Source organism: Lutra lutra, chromosome 16, assembly GCF_902655055.1.
Source record: "Lutra lutra chromosome 16, mLutLut1.2, whole genome shotgun sequence".
NCBI classification, from domain to species: Eukaryota; Metazoa; Chordata; class Mammalia; order Carnivora; family Mustelidae; genus Lutra; species Lutra lutra.
Genome location: NC_062293.1, coordinates 59,802,441 through 59,817,584, shown reverse-complemented (window position 1 = coordinate 59,817,584; position 15,144 = coordinate 59,802,441). Strand labels below are relative to the sequence as shown.

General features: G+C 61.3%; 1 protein-coding gene across 1 annotated transcript; it reads right to left on the bottom strand.

Annotated features, from left to right (window-relative positions):
- Positions 1–3,126: 3,126 nt before the first annotated feature.
- ZFP3 (ZFP3 zinc finger protein) lies at positions 3,127–13,368 on the bottom strand. The gene is made up of 2 exons (XM_047706052.1): positions 12,921–13,368; positions 3,127–5,851 (listed from the first exon to the last, which is right to left on the bottom strand). Exons 1-2 carry the CDS (start codon positions 13,366–13,368, stop codon positions 4,365–4,367), a joined length of 1,935 nt encoding a protein of 644 aa, XP_047562008.1. The 3' UTR covers positions 3,127–4,364.
- Positions 13,369–15,144: the final 1,776 nt, after the last annotated feature.

The window sequence follows — 15,144 nt, the reverse complement described above, 5'->3', positions numbered from 1 at the left end:
TCAAGGGGCCTCCCGGTGTGACCATCTCCCATGTGCCACATCTCCAGGCTCCACTCAAGACCTCCAAGGTCTTCCTCACATGCACTGTGGCCCGGGGCTCCCTGACGTGGGTACTGGACCAGAACGTGGTCATGGGCCTCCCCCCTGTGCCCCCCGCAGTCCAGTTGAAAGAACGCCCCACAAAACCAGCAGACCAAGGGTGTAGATGCGCCCTGCTCCCTTCCCGGTGATCACTGGGGTCTCTGGCCCAGGAGCCAGCCCCGACCCGACCCGTCCGGTGTACAACCAACCTTCTGCACAAAAGGCCTCTAGCAGTCAGTCCCCACATGGGCCCTCAAATGTCCACACTGGCCTTCCCGCCCTGCAACCTAAGACGACAGTGCCTTCCTCCTAAAGCAGCCCTGCCTTCCCCACCTCAGTCTAGCCGCTCCCACCGCAACCGAGACGAAATCTAATGGCTGTTAAATGTAACTATCTGAAGGGGCCTGGATGGCAGTGGGAGCACCGGAGAACCCACGAATGACACCCACCCCGGGATGCGGACAACAGACACCTGAGCCTCCGGATGTGAGTCAGCTGAGTGCCCGGTACCCCAACCCCACTGCTCCCCAGGGACATGGCGCCCCCGGAGGTCCAGGAGCCCCTCGGGCCGGGGCCTCACTCGGTGGGGATCCTACCTCGTGGTCCCAGAGGCAAGGTGGCAGCCGGGTACAGAAAGTGGCTTTTTGGAGATGGGGCGGGTGCCAGGGGCGAGTCTGGTCCACACTGGCCTGCAAAGTGTGTTACAAACAAGGACAAGTGAGCATTCGGTCTGCACACCTGCTGGGAGGCTGGACACGAGGATGCAGGAGGAGCCCAGGCTTCATGGAGGGGCTTCACCTGCCCGCTGGCAGCCCCCAGCCCTCCTCCCGTCTCGGAGCTCCAGGAATCTCTGGGGGCACTGCCCGCCACTGGACTGTTCTAGTCCCCACCAGCCTCCTAGTGCTCAGACTCCAGTCCCCACCAGTCTCCCAGTGCTCAGACCGGCCCCATCTGTCCCAGGTTGGGGGGGGGGGGCAGGGTCAGCACACAGGTGGTAACGCATTCATGGCGCTACCAAGTGCTGGGTGACTGTGCACCCCCCCACCCCCGCTCTCCTGGGGCTCCTTCCTGGGGTCAGCACCAGAGGCTCTGGCTCCCTCCATCTCAGGGGCGCCCCGAGGCAGGTTGTTTGCACAGAGTTTCATCCCCAAAGCTGAGACCCACAATGAGGGAGCGGCGACTGAAGCCTTCTAGGTTAACGTTTTTCGAAGGTCAAAGTTGGCTTTCCGGAGCGAGGTAAAGGACTACAGGCAGGGTCCAAGCATGGGCTTCAGGTGGCCCGTGAGTCCCATGAGGTCCTGCGCACATTTCTCTAGGCAGAGCCTTCCAGAGTCTCAAAGATCCCTGACCTCACAAGCACAGGGACCTGCCTCGGATTGGCGGTCACCTCGGAGGACACGCCGTGAATCTTAGTGGTAACAACTATGAACGCCAGCCCTGAAATCTCAGCGGGAAGGTGACCTTCAAAAAAAGCTGGACCGTCCAGATGATCCAGAACATTACCTCGTTAGCCAGGAAAAACATGGACTGCACGTACAGACCATTTACGCTCGATGCACAAAACCGGTAACACGGCCCGTTGTGAACAATAAAGACCTCACGAGGCCCAGCGTTCACAGCTCTAAAACTAAGAAAATTCGTGTTTCTTTTCCTCGATGGACTCCTGCTTGCGTGAGCGCATGACTATCACCCATAATAACGGGCAGATTTTGACTCCCAGGTCCACAGAGAGGAGGGGAGGCCGACAGAAGGGGAAGGTCCGGGGCTCCCTGAGATAAGGGGGGCAAGGCAGATACGGCCAGGGAGCGAGGGTACCAGCTGTGCACACAGTGTGTGGTCGAGGTGGAGAGACTCGTTCACCAGAATTCCCCCTGGGAAACAAGGACTCTCCTTGGGATGGGGGAGACCTCCCCCACTTTACCCACATGCTCCAGAGTAACGAGAAAGAGGGAAGCCATGCTGCCCTCTCATGCTCTGGGAAGCAGACTGTGGATTGAGGGCCTTTTCCTTTTCTGAGCTGGGGCACAGCTGGGGCGGGGCCGCAGGGAGGAGCTGGGTGTTGTGAGGTGCTAAGCCCCGGGGTGGGGGATTTGGGGAGAGAGGGAAAAACCAGCAGTGGTTTGGTCAACAAGGGGCATTTGAGGATGTACAATGTGAGTGCCTTCTCCACCTGCCCGTGGACGTGTCAGTGGGAGTGGACTCTCGGGGGGTGAGGTTAAATCGGGGTCAAGTTCTCAGCCAGGGCTGGCCAGTGATGAGTGTGGACATCAAACACGAGAACACAGGGGGCACCTGGGTGGCTCAGTGGGTTAAGCCTCTGCCTTCAGCTCAGGTCATGATCTCAGGGTCCTGGGACCGAGTCCCACATCGGGCTCTCTGCTCAGCAGGGAGCCTGCTTCCCCCTCTCTCTCTGCCTGCCTCTGCCTACTTGTGCTCTGTCAAATAAATAAAATCTTTGGGGGGAAAAACCCCACAAACACAGGCCCAGGAGTTGGAGGGACAGGAACCTCCAGGTTTCATGTGACAGAGACACAGTCCGGTAGCATTTTTCAGCTTGAACTTGAGCAGCAAGTAAGAGAGCACACTGCGCTTGTCATCCCAGTAGGGACGAGGGAATTCAGAGAATCCCTCCCGCTTGGGCCCGACCGCCAGACCAGAGGTGGGACAGAAGATGGGGGCTGTGTGGCCTGCTGTTGCCTCGGGTGGCCCTTTTCTCAAGGGAAGGGTCTGAACCTGGGGGAGCACAATGGGGCTCCGCGTAAACCCACTAAATGGGTTTTGGCTGTGAGCAGTTACATCCAAAGATGTTGACTTAAATCTCCGATATTCAAACCACGTAGTACAAACATCAACGTGCACGGCCTGCACACACACGGCGGTCGAATCCGCCCGTCCGCGGCACAGCCCGGGGCTCGGGAGCACGGACAAGTCACCTGACATCCCTCCCACCCGCCTGGTCTTCGACATCCGGCAGGAGCACCCACAGCCACCCTGTCGGCCGACGGCTGCACAACTCTGTGAATTAAAAGTCCTTCAACAAACACGGAAACCAGATGGATTTTATGGTCCAAACATGGAACCCACTCAGCCGCTTACAGGGGACCCATATCAGAGATGCCGTGAAAGGAAGAACGGAAGGCGTCTGGCACTGGGCCTGGCACAGCGAACACTCGGGAAACACTAGGGGTCAGTAACGTGTGACAAAGAGATTAAACAGAGCACTGAGGACGTGTCTCGTTAGATGTAAGAAGTCCAGAACCACGGGGCTGGCTGGACCCTGGAGTTCACAGAGTTCATGTCCCCTCGTCTCAAGGTCAGAGCTGTCTCTACCTGGGGGAGGCCCGCTGCGCGCGGCCTGCTGCCTCCTGGTGCCTCCGACACTCGGACCTGCACGCACCCAAGGAGGACAAAGGACACTCGCGTGGAGGGAACAAGGGGGCTGCACACAGCAAACAGCTCCAGGGTGAGGCCCAGGTTGGGCAGGAGAACTGGCCCAGCGTGGGGGCAGGTGCCTGCTGACAGCAAGGCTGCGTAGTCCCTGTGCAACGTCCTGGCACGGGACACAGCAGGCCAGCCCTCTGGCCGGCCATCCATCCGCGTAGCCCCCATGTCGGGCACAGCTGCCCACGGGCTGCTCCTGCCCTGCTGGGCGGCCCAGGCTCGCTGCCCTCCCCCTGCCCCCGGCATCACCCACCAGCCCCTCAGGATGCTCAGGGCCTCGCTCGCCATCCTGGAGGTGGCCGTCGCCTCCTCCATCCTGCACGCTCTGCAGAGGAACAAGGAGGCCCCGCGGGTGGGGAGTCCCCAAGCTTCCCGCCTCCGCCATCGTCTAAGGCTCCTCGGCACACATCTGCAAGATGTCAAAGCTGCAAGAAACTCCATCAAGGGTCCCAGGGCTCCGCAGCGGGCGGGAGGACAGGGAGGGTGTCCTCCGCTCGACTGTCTTAACACCACAGAGGAAAATCATCCACAACTCTCTTGGGAGGTGGCGGGACTGTGGGCCCCCACAGTTCCTGATTAGTAATAATCCACGCTATGTGGCCTGTATAGACCCAGAGGCGATGGCATCCCCTCGGGGGTGCAGGGAGGGGGTGCGAAGGCAGACAGAGGAAACACTGAGGCCTGAAACAGCTTTTATGGTGGAACTCGAGATCCTGAAACCTCTCCGGGAACAGTACCTAAAAGCCTCTCCTATCCAACCGCTGTGTGGGCTGGCGGGCGGCAGGGCCGTCCTCCCGCCGGTCATGCCGGCCGGGCATGGCAGAGACCCCCATTCGGCCCGCTCAGTCGGCGCCATGCACGCTCTGGTGCCGGAGCAGGTGGGAGCTCCTGCCAAAGGCCTTCTGGCACTCGCCGCACGCGTACGGCTTCTCGCCAGTGTGGACCCGCTGGTGCAGCACGAGCTGGGAGTGCTGGCCGAAGGTCCTCTGGCACTCGCCGCACACGTACGGCTTCCCGCCGCCGTGGGTCTTCTGGTGGAGGAGCAGCTCCGAGCTGTCCCAGAAGGTCCTCGCGCACTCGCTGCACTGGTGGGGCTTCTCCCCGGCGTGGACCCGCTGATGCGCCGTGAGGTGGGAGGTGCGCCGGAAGGCCTTCCCGCACTCGAAGCACTCGTAGGGCTTCTCGCCCGTGTGGATCCTTTCGTGCCTCAGCAACTCCGAGTTGCCCCGGAAGGCCTTCCCGCACTGCGCGCACACGTATGGCTTCTCGCCCGTGTGGATGCGGACGTGCCGGACAATCTCCGAGTTCTGGCCGAAGGTCTTGCCGCACTCACGGCACTCGTACGGCTTGTCCCCCGTGTGGATCCTCTGGTGGCGGATGAGCTCGGAGCTCTGGCCGAAGCCCTTGCCGCACTGGCCGCACAGGTAGGGCTTCTCGCCGGTGTGGATCTTCTGGTGGCGGATGAGGCCCGAGCTGTGCTTGAAGGCTTTGCCACACTCGCCGCACTCATGGTAGCGCTCGTCCGTGTGGATGCGCTGGTGCTGGATGAGCTGCGAGCTGACGCGGAAGGTCTTGCCGCACTCGCCGCACGCGTACGGCTTCTCGCCCGTGTGGATGCGCTGGTGCAGGGCAAGCGCCGAGTTCTGGCTGAAGGCCTTGCCGCACTCGCCGCACTTGTAGGGCCGCTCGCCGGTGTGGACGCGGTGGTGGTGCACGAGGTGCGAGCTCTGGATGAAGGCCTTGCCGCACTCGCCGCAGGCGAACGGCTTCTCGCCCGCGTGGATGCGCAGGTGCCGCCGCAGGCTCGAGTTGGTCCCGAACGCCTTCCCGCACTCCTCGCAGCCGAACGGCTTCTCCCCGCTGTGCACGCGCAAGTGCTGCAGGAGGTGCGAGTTCTGGTTGAAGGCCTTCCCACACTCTTTGCACGCGTGAGGTTTTCCTCCCACTGGGCTTCTCTGCGCCCCGGGTGCCGCAGCCCTCTCCGCGGGGCTGGTGCGGGGCACGGTCCGGGGCACCAGTGGGTGCGGGCCAGGACCCTGGACACGCTCGCTCTTGTCGCCGTCCCCGGACTCCTCGCCCAACGGGGACCTCTTACAGACGGCCGGCCCCGACGCGAGGCCCTTCCCGCGAGGGGACGCCCGCTGCGCGCTCCCGTCCGCGGACGCTCCCGAACGCCTCGCCACCGTGTCCTCCGCCTGGGCAGCTCCCAACTCCCGGCCCTGGCAAACCACCTGGGGAAATTTCTCCGACGTGGCCGCGCGTGGCTCGGGGTCTTCAGAAGCCTCCTCCTTGGGGATTACCTCCACGTGCTCAGTCCCCATCTCACAATCTGAAATGACAGAGGGCAGGCACGTGAAGTGGCTGCGGTGCACAGGACCCCCCGCGAGAGCTGTCGCGGTGGACCGCATGCCAAGGCGGCCTGGGGGTCGGGGGACAGGACGGGACCAGGGGCGATGGCGGGCACGCCAAACGGAGGCTGGGCCCTGCCTGAGAAGCGCGACGCAGAGCGTCTGAGGGAGAGATGTAAGGAGAGGGATGCTCCCGAAAGGTGGCCAGGGACCTGGGTGTGGTAAGGAAAGTGGGAACAGAGGGTCTACTGCGGAAAGGATGGGCGAAGCCGCAGAGACGACACACTTCTCACCAGAGACAGGGCCCCTCCCTGGCGCTGACCCATGGCACTCATCAGGACACAGGTCTGCCGCCGGATTGGCAGGGCTAACTGTCCAGAGGGTCCCAGGGCTGGGCCAGGGCCAGAACCACAACAGAAGTCAGTCCTCTTGGCTCCCTTCCATTTGGGCAAGGTTGCCCTGTCTTCGTCTTCTCCAGGTGGCCACCCTATGGACACCTGCTCTCCCCGCCCCCCCCATAGAAACGCAGCCCACACCGCAGTCTGGCGCTGAGTCGGGCTCCAGCTCTGGGCTCCCTTCAGTTCCGCAGACCCGTCCCTGCCCCAGGACCAAAGCTCCGGCTCACTGCAGCTCCCTGAAGTCTTCACTAAGTAAGAGAGCTTCGCGCTCCATCTTTTTCAAATGCATCCTATCAACGCTCACCTTTCTCCAAATAAGTTTGTTTTGTGAAATGTCCAAACGTATCCTGATGTTTTCAGGTCCGACACGTCTCTTTCCTTTTTGTGAGTTTTCTTCTATTTTCAAATGAGTTAATTCTTTTTATACATAGCTATGTCAACTTCTACAGACTGTTTATAAAACAGCCTCTTCAGAGAGTTTTAACACTATTTTAGACCTAAACCTACACTTTTTTAAACTTCTAAAAGGCTACCGCAAAAGTTTTAGTTGTTACCCACTATGCCTTCTTCCACAGGTCATCACCACCAGAATAACGAACGTATTTACTGCAGCATGGAACCTGGCTGAAGACGGACATCCCTCAGCCTTCTCTGCGGACGGGTGTGGCCACACGACCACACTCTGGTCGGTGAGACAGGAAAAAGCAGACGAAAATGCGTGGGATGTCTGGGAAGTCTCCTGAGGGGACTGTCTTTCTTCACTCTTCTCCACACTGTGCCTGGGGAGACAGGTGGCAGACGGGTGCCATCTGGGGCCGTGAGCACTGCAGCGTCCCCCCCATACCCTAGGACAGGGCAGAGCTGGAAGGAACCGGGTCCCTGGCAGCTCCACGGAGCTGCCAACCCAGCCCTGGAATGCCTGCCTCTGGACTATTTTTTTTTTTTTTTAGATTTTTATTTATTTATTTGAGAGAGAGACATGAGCAGGGCAGAGAGCAAGGAGCATGTGGGACTCAATCCCAGGACCCCAGGACCTGAGCCAAAGGCAGACACTTAACGACCGAGCCATCCAGGTACCCCCAGAACTTTTCCATCTGAGAGAGAAATACGCCTTTGCCTTGCTGAAGCCATTGTGGTTTTTTGTTTTGTTTTTAGGAAGCCAGACCTTCTCCTAACTGGCACCATGGCCCTGGGGGTTGAGCTATCCTGGACACGGAAGCGGAGTCAATGCCAGAACGGGCCTGGCCTCTGTCCAGGGAGAAAGCAGCCTGGGGCAGGGCACACGGGCACCATGGCCAATCAGAGGAATAGGATTCTCCGCCCGTGAAGTTGTGGCAGCTGAATCTCAAGGGGGGACGGGCAGCCGAGGGCCCTCACCCTATACCGCAGAGTCGCGGAATGGTTTCTAAGCCAGGGAGTGACACAGACCACGGCCAGATGAGCATTTCAGGCCAAGGCACACTAACGACCACTTCATAGCCAGAAAGCAGCAGGCCAGGACGTAGGGCCTATGAAAAGGCGGAGGCACGCATCAGGGTGGGGGGCGTGAGCTGACCAGGGCAACAGCAGCAGAGGGAACGAAGAGGAGACAGCTGCTGAAAGAACTCAGGGTCAAACTCCGTAAGGCTCGGCTGGGAGCTGCCAGGGCTGGACACAGGGTAAGGAGGGGAGCACAGTCACGGATGATGCCCAGACCTCCCTGCCCGTCATCAGATGACCAGCAGTGCCAATGGCCAGGGGTCCGGCGGCAGCAGCTCATTCGGGCGGTAAGAGGACCCATCAACGCTGTTTTGCACAAGACACGTTTCAAGGCATCCATACAGAGTACCAAGGAGTCAGCTAAAATGTCCCGGTCTGAAGATACCCTGGCCAAGACCAGAGACACAGCCCGGACCAGACTGAGAATCGCTGGTGGCAGCACCGTGTGATGGCCACTGCAGACAGGGCACAGACACCCAGAAGCCAAAGCTAGCGTGCAGGCTCTGCCGTCACCCACCATCCTTCCCTCCGGGGCTTCCCGCCTTTCTCCACCCCAGGAGGCTACACTCAGCATGGACATTCACAGCCCCCTGGCATCCAGCTGCAGCCGTGGGGAGGCCCCACGGAGACCAGAGGGAGGGAGGACTCAGGTCAGGGCATTTGTTTCCTTGGTTCCCTCCTGTGAGGCCACCTTGGGCTGGTGGTGTCCCCCTATTCACCAAAGGCCGTTCTTCCTCTTGGGGAGTCTGTCCAACCCAATCATCTCACAGCCCCGGAGCCAGCAGCCTCCCCAGCCTCTGGTACCCCCAGGCCCGGCTCCCGGATCCACACCTGGATCATTTGTAACTAACCTCCCTCAATGACCCTAATCTGAATGAGCAGCTTCCCGTCTGGACCCTCATGGCAGAGAGTGGGAGGACAAAGGGAAGCCTGCCAACAAGAGAAGGGATGGTGAGTGACCGAGTGAATGACACAGGGCCACCTGGGAAGTGCCTATGGGGACAGTCTGGCGGTCACAGGGGCCTGTGGGAGCAGACTCACTGGAGAAGTCGAGTCCAGTGGCGGCAGACGGATGGACTGGTCTGTTGCTTTTTCCAAGAGTCTGGATGAAGGGACCAAGGACCTCCCGACGGGAGCGCCCCGCACACACCCCACACATGTTGGTACAAAAGGCGTGGCGCCACCCAGCCCGGGACACCCGGAAGGAGCCTGACCTCCTCGTGGGGTCCCCAAGACCTGGAATCTCTGGGCTCCCCCGAGAGGACCCGCAATCTTCAGCTCTGCCCGCAACACGGGCTCTGCCCTTCCCACAGAGCAAGGGCAGCCCCCAAAAGCTGGACTTCTCCTTTTTGTTGAAATTTCTGCAAACTGCGGTTGAGTAAGGGTCCACGGCGCTGGGACTCAACTGCGCCCTCGTTCGTGGCGCACGTGGGCTGGGAAGCACACCCTTAGAGAGATGTCTGACACACAGCCGCGGTCCGGTCCCACTAGCTGCTACTTTTCGGTCCCCGTCAACGCCCCACCCCTCTCCTGTCCCCTTGTTACCCACGTCTCTCCTACAGTCCACCGTCCAGCACCTCGCAAGGTCGAAATTCTCAGAACCGCACGGAAAAGCACTTGTCCACGGTACAACAGGACAAGCGTTCTATCTGCCCCCAATTTCAAGATCTGGTTCAAAAGTCAAATCCAGAACATCTCCCCCAACAGAACGTGACCCCCTGACCTTTCCTCCCCTCTGCCTTCTGCCAGCGACATGGTACTAGCGTCCCTGGCGGGTCACACTGCTGTATGCCTTTCTGGCAGTTTCTCATGTGTGCGTCAGAGCCGAGGGCACGCGGCAGGCAGGCCTCACGCTCACGCAGAAACACTCCCCTCCTCCAGCCTAGATTCAAACTTCTGGCCGGAATTTCCTAACTTCATCTCTCACGTCCTCACTCTCCTAACCCTGAAACTGGCTGCTTCTGGAGAGAGAGGATGGCGGTGTCACCTGAGCAGGAGGGGGACGGCTCTTGGTCCTCGCTCTGGGGGGGGACACGCAGACCTCTCCCAGCTCACCACAGCTCAGTACAGGGTCTACAGCTCTGCAAACCCAGATTTGTTTTTCACTGCACCCCAGGAAAGCACCCACAGAAAGCCTCACCCACAGAGTCCCGATGCACCCACCAGATATCCATGTAGCCACTAACAAGACCTTAGACTCTGAAAGGACCACGCTGCCACCGAAACCCTGAGAACCGCGTCACAGCTTGCAATTAGAGCGGGAAGACTGTTTGTTTGATTCTTAAACAACAATCCTCAGCCTGGAATGAGGCAGGATGCGCGATAGTCCACTGGGAAATGTGCAGAAACTAGGAAATTCGAAATGACGAATTCCAGGTCCCACCTCAGGCCTCCGAGAATCCCCGGGGCAGGCCCAGGGCGCTGGGGGTCTAACAAGTGCCCTGGGGGATCCTGATGCCCCAGCAGGGGTGGGAGCTGCCCCAAACTCAGTCCGGGCGCTCAGCTCTACCCAAGGCCTGGCCCATTGCACCCACCACATGCGTGAAGCAGCAGGAATGCGCGGACACAGCCGGATAATGCTCCGTCTTCTTTTCTCCTTTCTGACCCTCCCACTGGGCTGGGCTGGGCTGGGCTACCCTCCCCTCCCCTCCCCTCCACTTCGCAGAGCAGACAGGGCAGATCCAGTATCACACGCTGGAGGCTCTCCATGGAGGGAAACCCACACTTGTGCACCCATCAGGCCTTAGCTGCTGGGACAGGAGCGGAGTTTGCCCCCAGCTGCCTAAATCCGAGTTCACACCAATCTCCAGGGATAGCAACATCACTCAATCCTTTGAACTCAACTGCCCAAAATCATGATGTGATTTGTCATAAACACTGACTGACTAATCTGGCCGCTGACACTCTGCTTAGGTCTTTTTAAAATGTCTGTTGAAAGCAAAGATTTCTGAAAGAGCTACAAAAGGCCCAAGAATTCACTCCCGTCTCCAAAAGACTCCACAGGGTTGCACGCAGAGGCTGTTCCAGCCCAGAGGGACATGCAGCGGGAACTGTAGGAAGGGCATGGTGAGAGACAGGTCTCCCTTTGGTAACAGGACGAGAGCAAGCTGAAGGAGCAGGAAGGGAAAGCTGCAAGCCAGGGGTCCACGGGGTCCGCTGCCGGGCAGACGCAGACAGGGCAGGGGTGCAAACGGGCTTCCAGACAATGGTCCCCAGGCTCACAGAGGTCACAGATGGTGTCTGCGCATCCCACCCCCATCCCCACAGAACTACACACAGCACCCAGGCAGAGCGCGAGGCGAGAACCAGAGTAAAGAGAAAAGGAACAGAGGGAGCATTGTGGCCTTGGCGTAGCATGTGGACTGACAAGGAGGCCCAGAGTCAGTGAGAGTGCTGGCATTCTGATGCGGAGAGGGACCGGGAGCGCTTACTGTTTGCTGGGCGCAAAGTGACGCACAGACGTTACCCTGGGAAACCCTCACAGCCTCCCCAGGAGATAAGCATGCTCGTGTGAGGAGGAGGAGCCGATCGACATCATTTCCCCACCCTCTCCAGCCCCAAAGCAGCTGGGAATCTGGGGACATGGCGGTGGAAGAATGAGGGACTTGAGGATGTCAGCCAGGACACAGTGGAGAAGGGAGAGCGGGACAGGGAGGCGGATGGAGTGGGGGAAGGGAGGGAGGCGGAGCGTGTGCCCAGATGAGGTTTCAGAGAGGCGGGGAATGTGATAAGCACACAGCACACAGAATCACAGGGCAAGGATCCTGGCACGTGGCCCAAGGTTTAATTTTGAAATGCCAAAATTCATGATACACTCAGAATATCCTTTGCAACTATTCAAATTTATGATGAAACATTTTAGAAGTTGACTTCTGCGTAGGTATGGGGACGCAACGCTTCTCCAATCCTTTTACGGAGCATTTGAGCAAAGAAGTGGGCAGTGGTCTTGCAGGCTCTGCAGGAGATCTGAGCTCTGGGAATGAGCCCCCACCGAGCTAACCCAGACAGCAAGACCACCTCCCTTGCAAGGGACTGTTCAGAACAGCAGGGACGGATCTGGGGATGGACATATGCCTTCTTCTGAGTCAATGATGTTCTGAGCAGGCTTGCTGGGAGCCTCCGGGAATAGTTCCTACCATCCTGCCCAGCTTGTGGATGACGTCAGGGAGAGCTCATAAAAATTGAGGGACTGTGGAGCCACTAGGTTCAGTCCGTCCGGGAAGCACTTTCCTACATGGCTCCAACTGTGCAAGCTTACACACCCGTACAGGCCAAAGCCAGCGTGAGCTGCATTATGTTACTTACAGACAAAAAGCATCTTAAGGGATATCCTTTAAGGGATATCCTTTCCCCTAACTTCTGAAACGCCCAATCCTACCAAATGTCCAGCATCCCGTACAAGGATCTCCTCCTCCCCGGGGTGTTCGCTCAGGCGCAGGACCGGGAAGCTGCTGGGAGGGTCCTGCGGGCCAAACACCGGCTCCTCTTTCCAGCGTCGTGGCCTTTGGGAACAGGTGTTCCCATTTCCCGGAATACTACCGCCCACTGTGCGCTTCACCAGCATGCACGGGCCTGGGCTCGGCCACACGCAGTCCCACTCTCTTCCCTGACCCCGACGCCCCTCCGTCTGCTGGCAGTCACGCCGCTGTACGGTCTACGCGCACCCCCCACCCAGCGCCTGGAGCGTCCCGGGCAGCGGACGGAGCCGGCTCACGAGCATCTAAGCGCGCTATCTACACCGCGGGGCTGCGGCGCTCTCGAGGACTAAGCGGGTATTTCATTCCCTTTCGGACCCCAGGGGCCCAGACCGGTGCCGGGCAGGCCACGGAGGCGCGTCGCCCGAATGGGCGTCGGACCGGTCTGTCGAGCGCTGCCTCCCGGCTCTCCCGGGTCCCCCCGCGGTCCCCCCGCCAGGACGGCTCCCGAACCCCCGCGCTCAGAGCCGCTCCCGTCCAGCCCCCGCCCCGACCCGGCAGCCAGTGTCCGGCGGGGTGACCGTCCCGGCCGCGCGCGGGGACGGCCCTCGCGGAGCAGGTGGGGAAATGGAGGCGGGTTGAGCGGGGCGCGCGGCCGGCCCAAGGTCACAGGCCGGCTCGACGCCTCCGCCCGGCCCGCGGGCCGCAGCAGCCTCGGGGCCCGGCCCCCGCCCCGCCACACCGGGGGGAGGTCTCACCGCGGCCGCTCGCTCCGCGCTCGCCCCGCGCCGCGCTCCCTGCCGCCGAGCTCTCCGCGTCCCGGGCGGCGGAGGCTCGCGCTTCCACTTCCGGCGCGCTCGGCCAATCAGCGCGCGCCGCCGGAGGCGGAGGAGCAGGTGGGCGGCCCGACCCGCCCCGGCGCGCGCCCCGGCCGACCCGCGTCCCCGCGCCCTCCCCGGGACCGCCCCGGAACCCCCAGCGCCGCCTCGCCGCCCCCCCGGGGTCTGCTCCCCAGAGAGGTCCCCCCGGCGCCCGCGTCCCCCGCACCCTGCGGGACCACCGACGAGCAGGGTCCTCCGGCCGGCCTAGAACGGCCCCGGGGACGCACTTCCGCCGCGGGGCCGGCCGCTCTGCGCGCCCCAGTCGCTGCCCCCGCGTCCACCTGCGCCCGAGCGGGCGGCGGCCGCTTCGCCCTGGGCGCCCCATCCCCGCGGCCCTCAGCCCGTCAGGCCCCTTTCCAGAGCGCCGAGGGCCTGGCGGGCGCGGACCCCTGCATCCCGGAACACCGCGAGCAGGGAGCCTGCTCGCGGGAGCGCCCTGGGGTCAGCGTGCGGGCCACCGCCAGCCGCGCTTATCCGCCGCCGGGCACCGTGCTCTCCGCATCCTCCGCCGGCCCGGCTCGCCCCAGCCCCGGGCCTCGGCCTCTGAGCTCCCCTGCGGTCCTCGGGCCTTCTGTAAGCGGGCCTCGGCTCCCCGGGCGCGGGGCGGAGGGCCCGGCCGGCGGCGCTGCTCGCAAACGCCGCTCCTCGGGGGAGCGCCGTGACGGGCCCCGTCCGCGTCCGTGCATCGGCGGCGGTGGGAGGGTTAGCCTGGCCGCGGCGGCTTCCGCGCTGGCCTCAACGCCGTCCTGCGGGGTCGGAGGAGCGGCTGCCCTCGGGGGAGGCCGCGGTGTTTGCAGCCGGTGCGCGGCAGAGCGGGGAGCTTTCCCTTGAGCCGCTCGTTGGAATTCGGCCCGAGACCCCGGGGTCCGCGCTCCTGCCCCCACCCCAGCACCCTCAGCCCCTCTGCCCTCCCACCGGCGGCGGCCGAGAAGCGTGTACCGTGGGCCGGCCGAGATGCCCGTCTTCCTCGCCTAGGCTGCGCACAGCCCGTGGGAAAGACATTTCCAGAAGAGCCCCAAGACCCGGTGTCGTTTCTCCCTCCCGCAGGCCTTTCCCCGCTTCCAAACGTCGCGTCCGCTTCCCCAGCGGCTCGCCGGCACTTCGCACGACCCCCGCTGCAACCTGCGCGCTGCCCAGGCCTGCACCCAGCCCATGGGCCGCGGCGGTAGCCACTGCGCGCACCAGGCATCCCAAGGAAGGATGCCCGGCCACGCAGGTACCCTGCCCCAGGACCAAAGGCTGGGGGACGTTTGGCCCCGATGACTGACTTTATCCAGGTCACCTGCATTAGCGGGCATCCGCCTCGAGAACCCAGAGGAGGGGCACCCGGGTGGCTCTGTCGGGGAAGTGTCTGCTTTCGGCTGCGGTCACAATCCCAGAGTCCCCGGATCGAGCCGATATCGGGCTCCCTGCTCAGGCGGGGCCCTGCTTTTCCCTCTCCCTCTCCCTTGGCTCATGCTCCCTCTCTGTCAAATAAATAAGTAAAATCTTGAAAGAAAGGAAGGAAAGAAAAAAAAGAACCCAGACGAGGGACTCAACCATGGCTGCCCGTTGGAATGGGGAGGTGGATGGATTTTACAACTACTGATGTCTGGTGCTAACCCCACAGGTTCCAGGCGAGGGGGGGGTGTGTGTGTGTGTGGTGTGTGTGGTGTGGGTGTGGGTGTGTGTACGTGCACACACACACACGCATACACACACTCACGTGCTTTGTGATTTTCAGCTTTCTGAGTGATTTGAACATGCAGTTAACAAAGTTGAAAACCAGCAGCCCCAGTCAGTGACTCGCATCTCCTGGAAACTTGATGGAAATGCAAATTCTTGGGCCCCATTCACACATCTTCTGCATCAGAAACTCTGGCGTTAGGGTTTGGCAGTCAGTTTTCACTGGCCCTTCAGGGGGTCTGATGCCCACTAACGTTTCCCTGTCAGGGCCCAGACATCAGCTGCACTGACTTTAATCAGCCCTTGAACGTGGGTCGGAGAGGAAAAAAAAAGATAAGCTGCATCTTCCCAGCTCCTCCCCGGCCCACCCTCTGCTTTATTAAACTAGCAAATTCAAGGGCATCTGGAGCCCCTGAATTTGGAAATTTGGAAATTC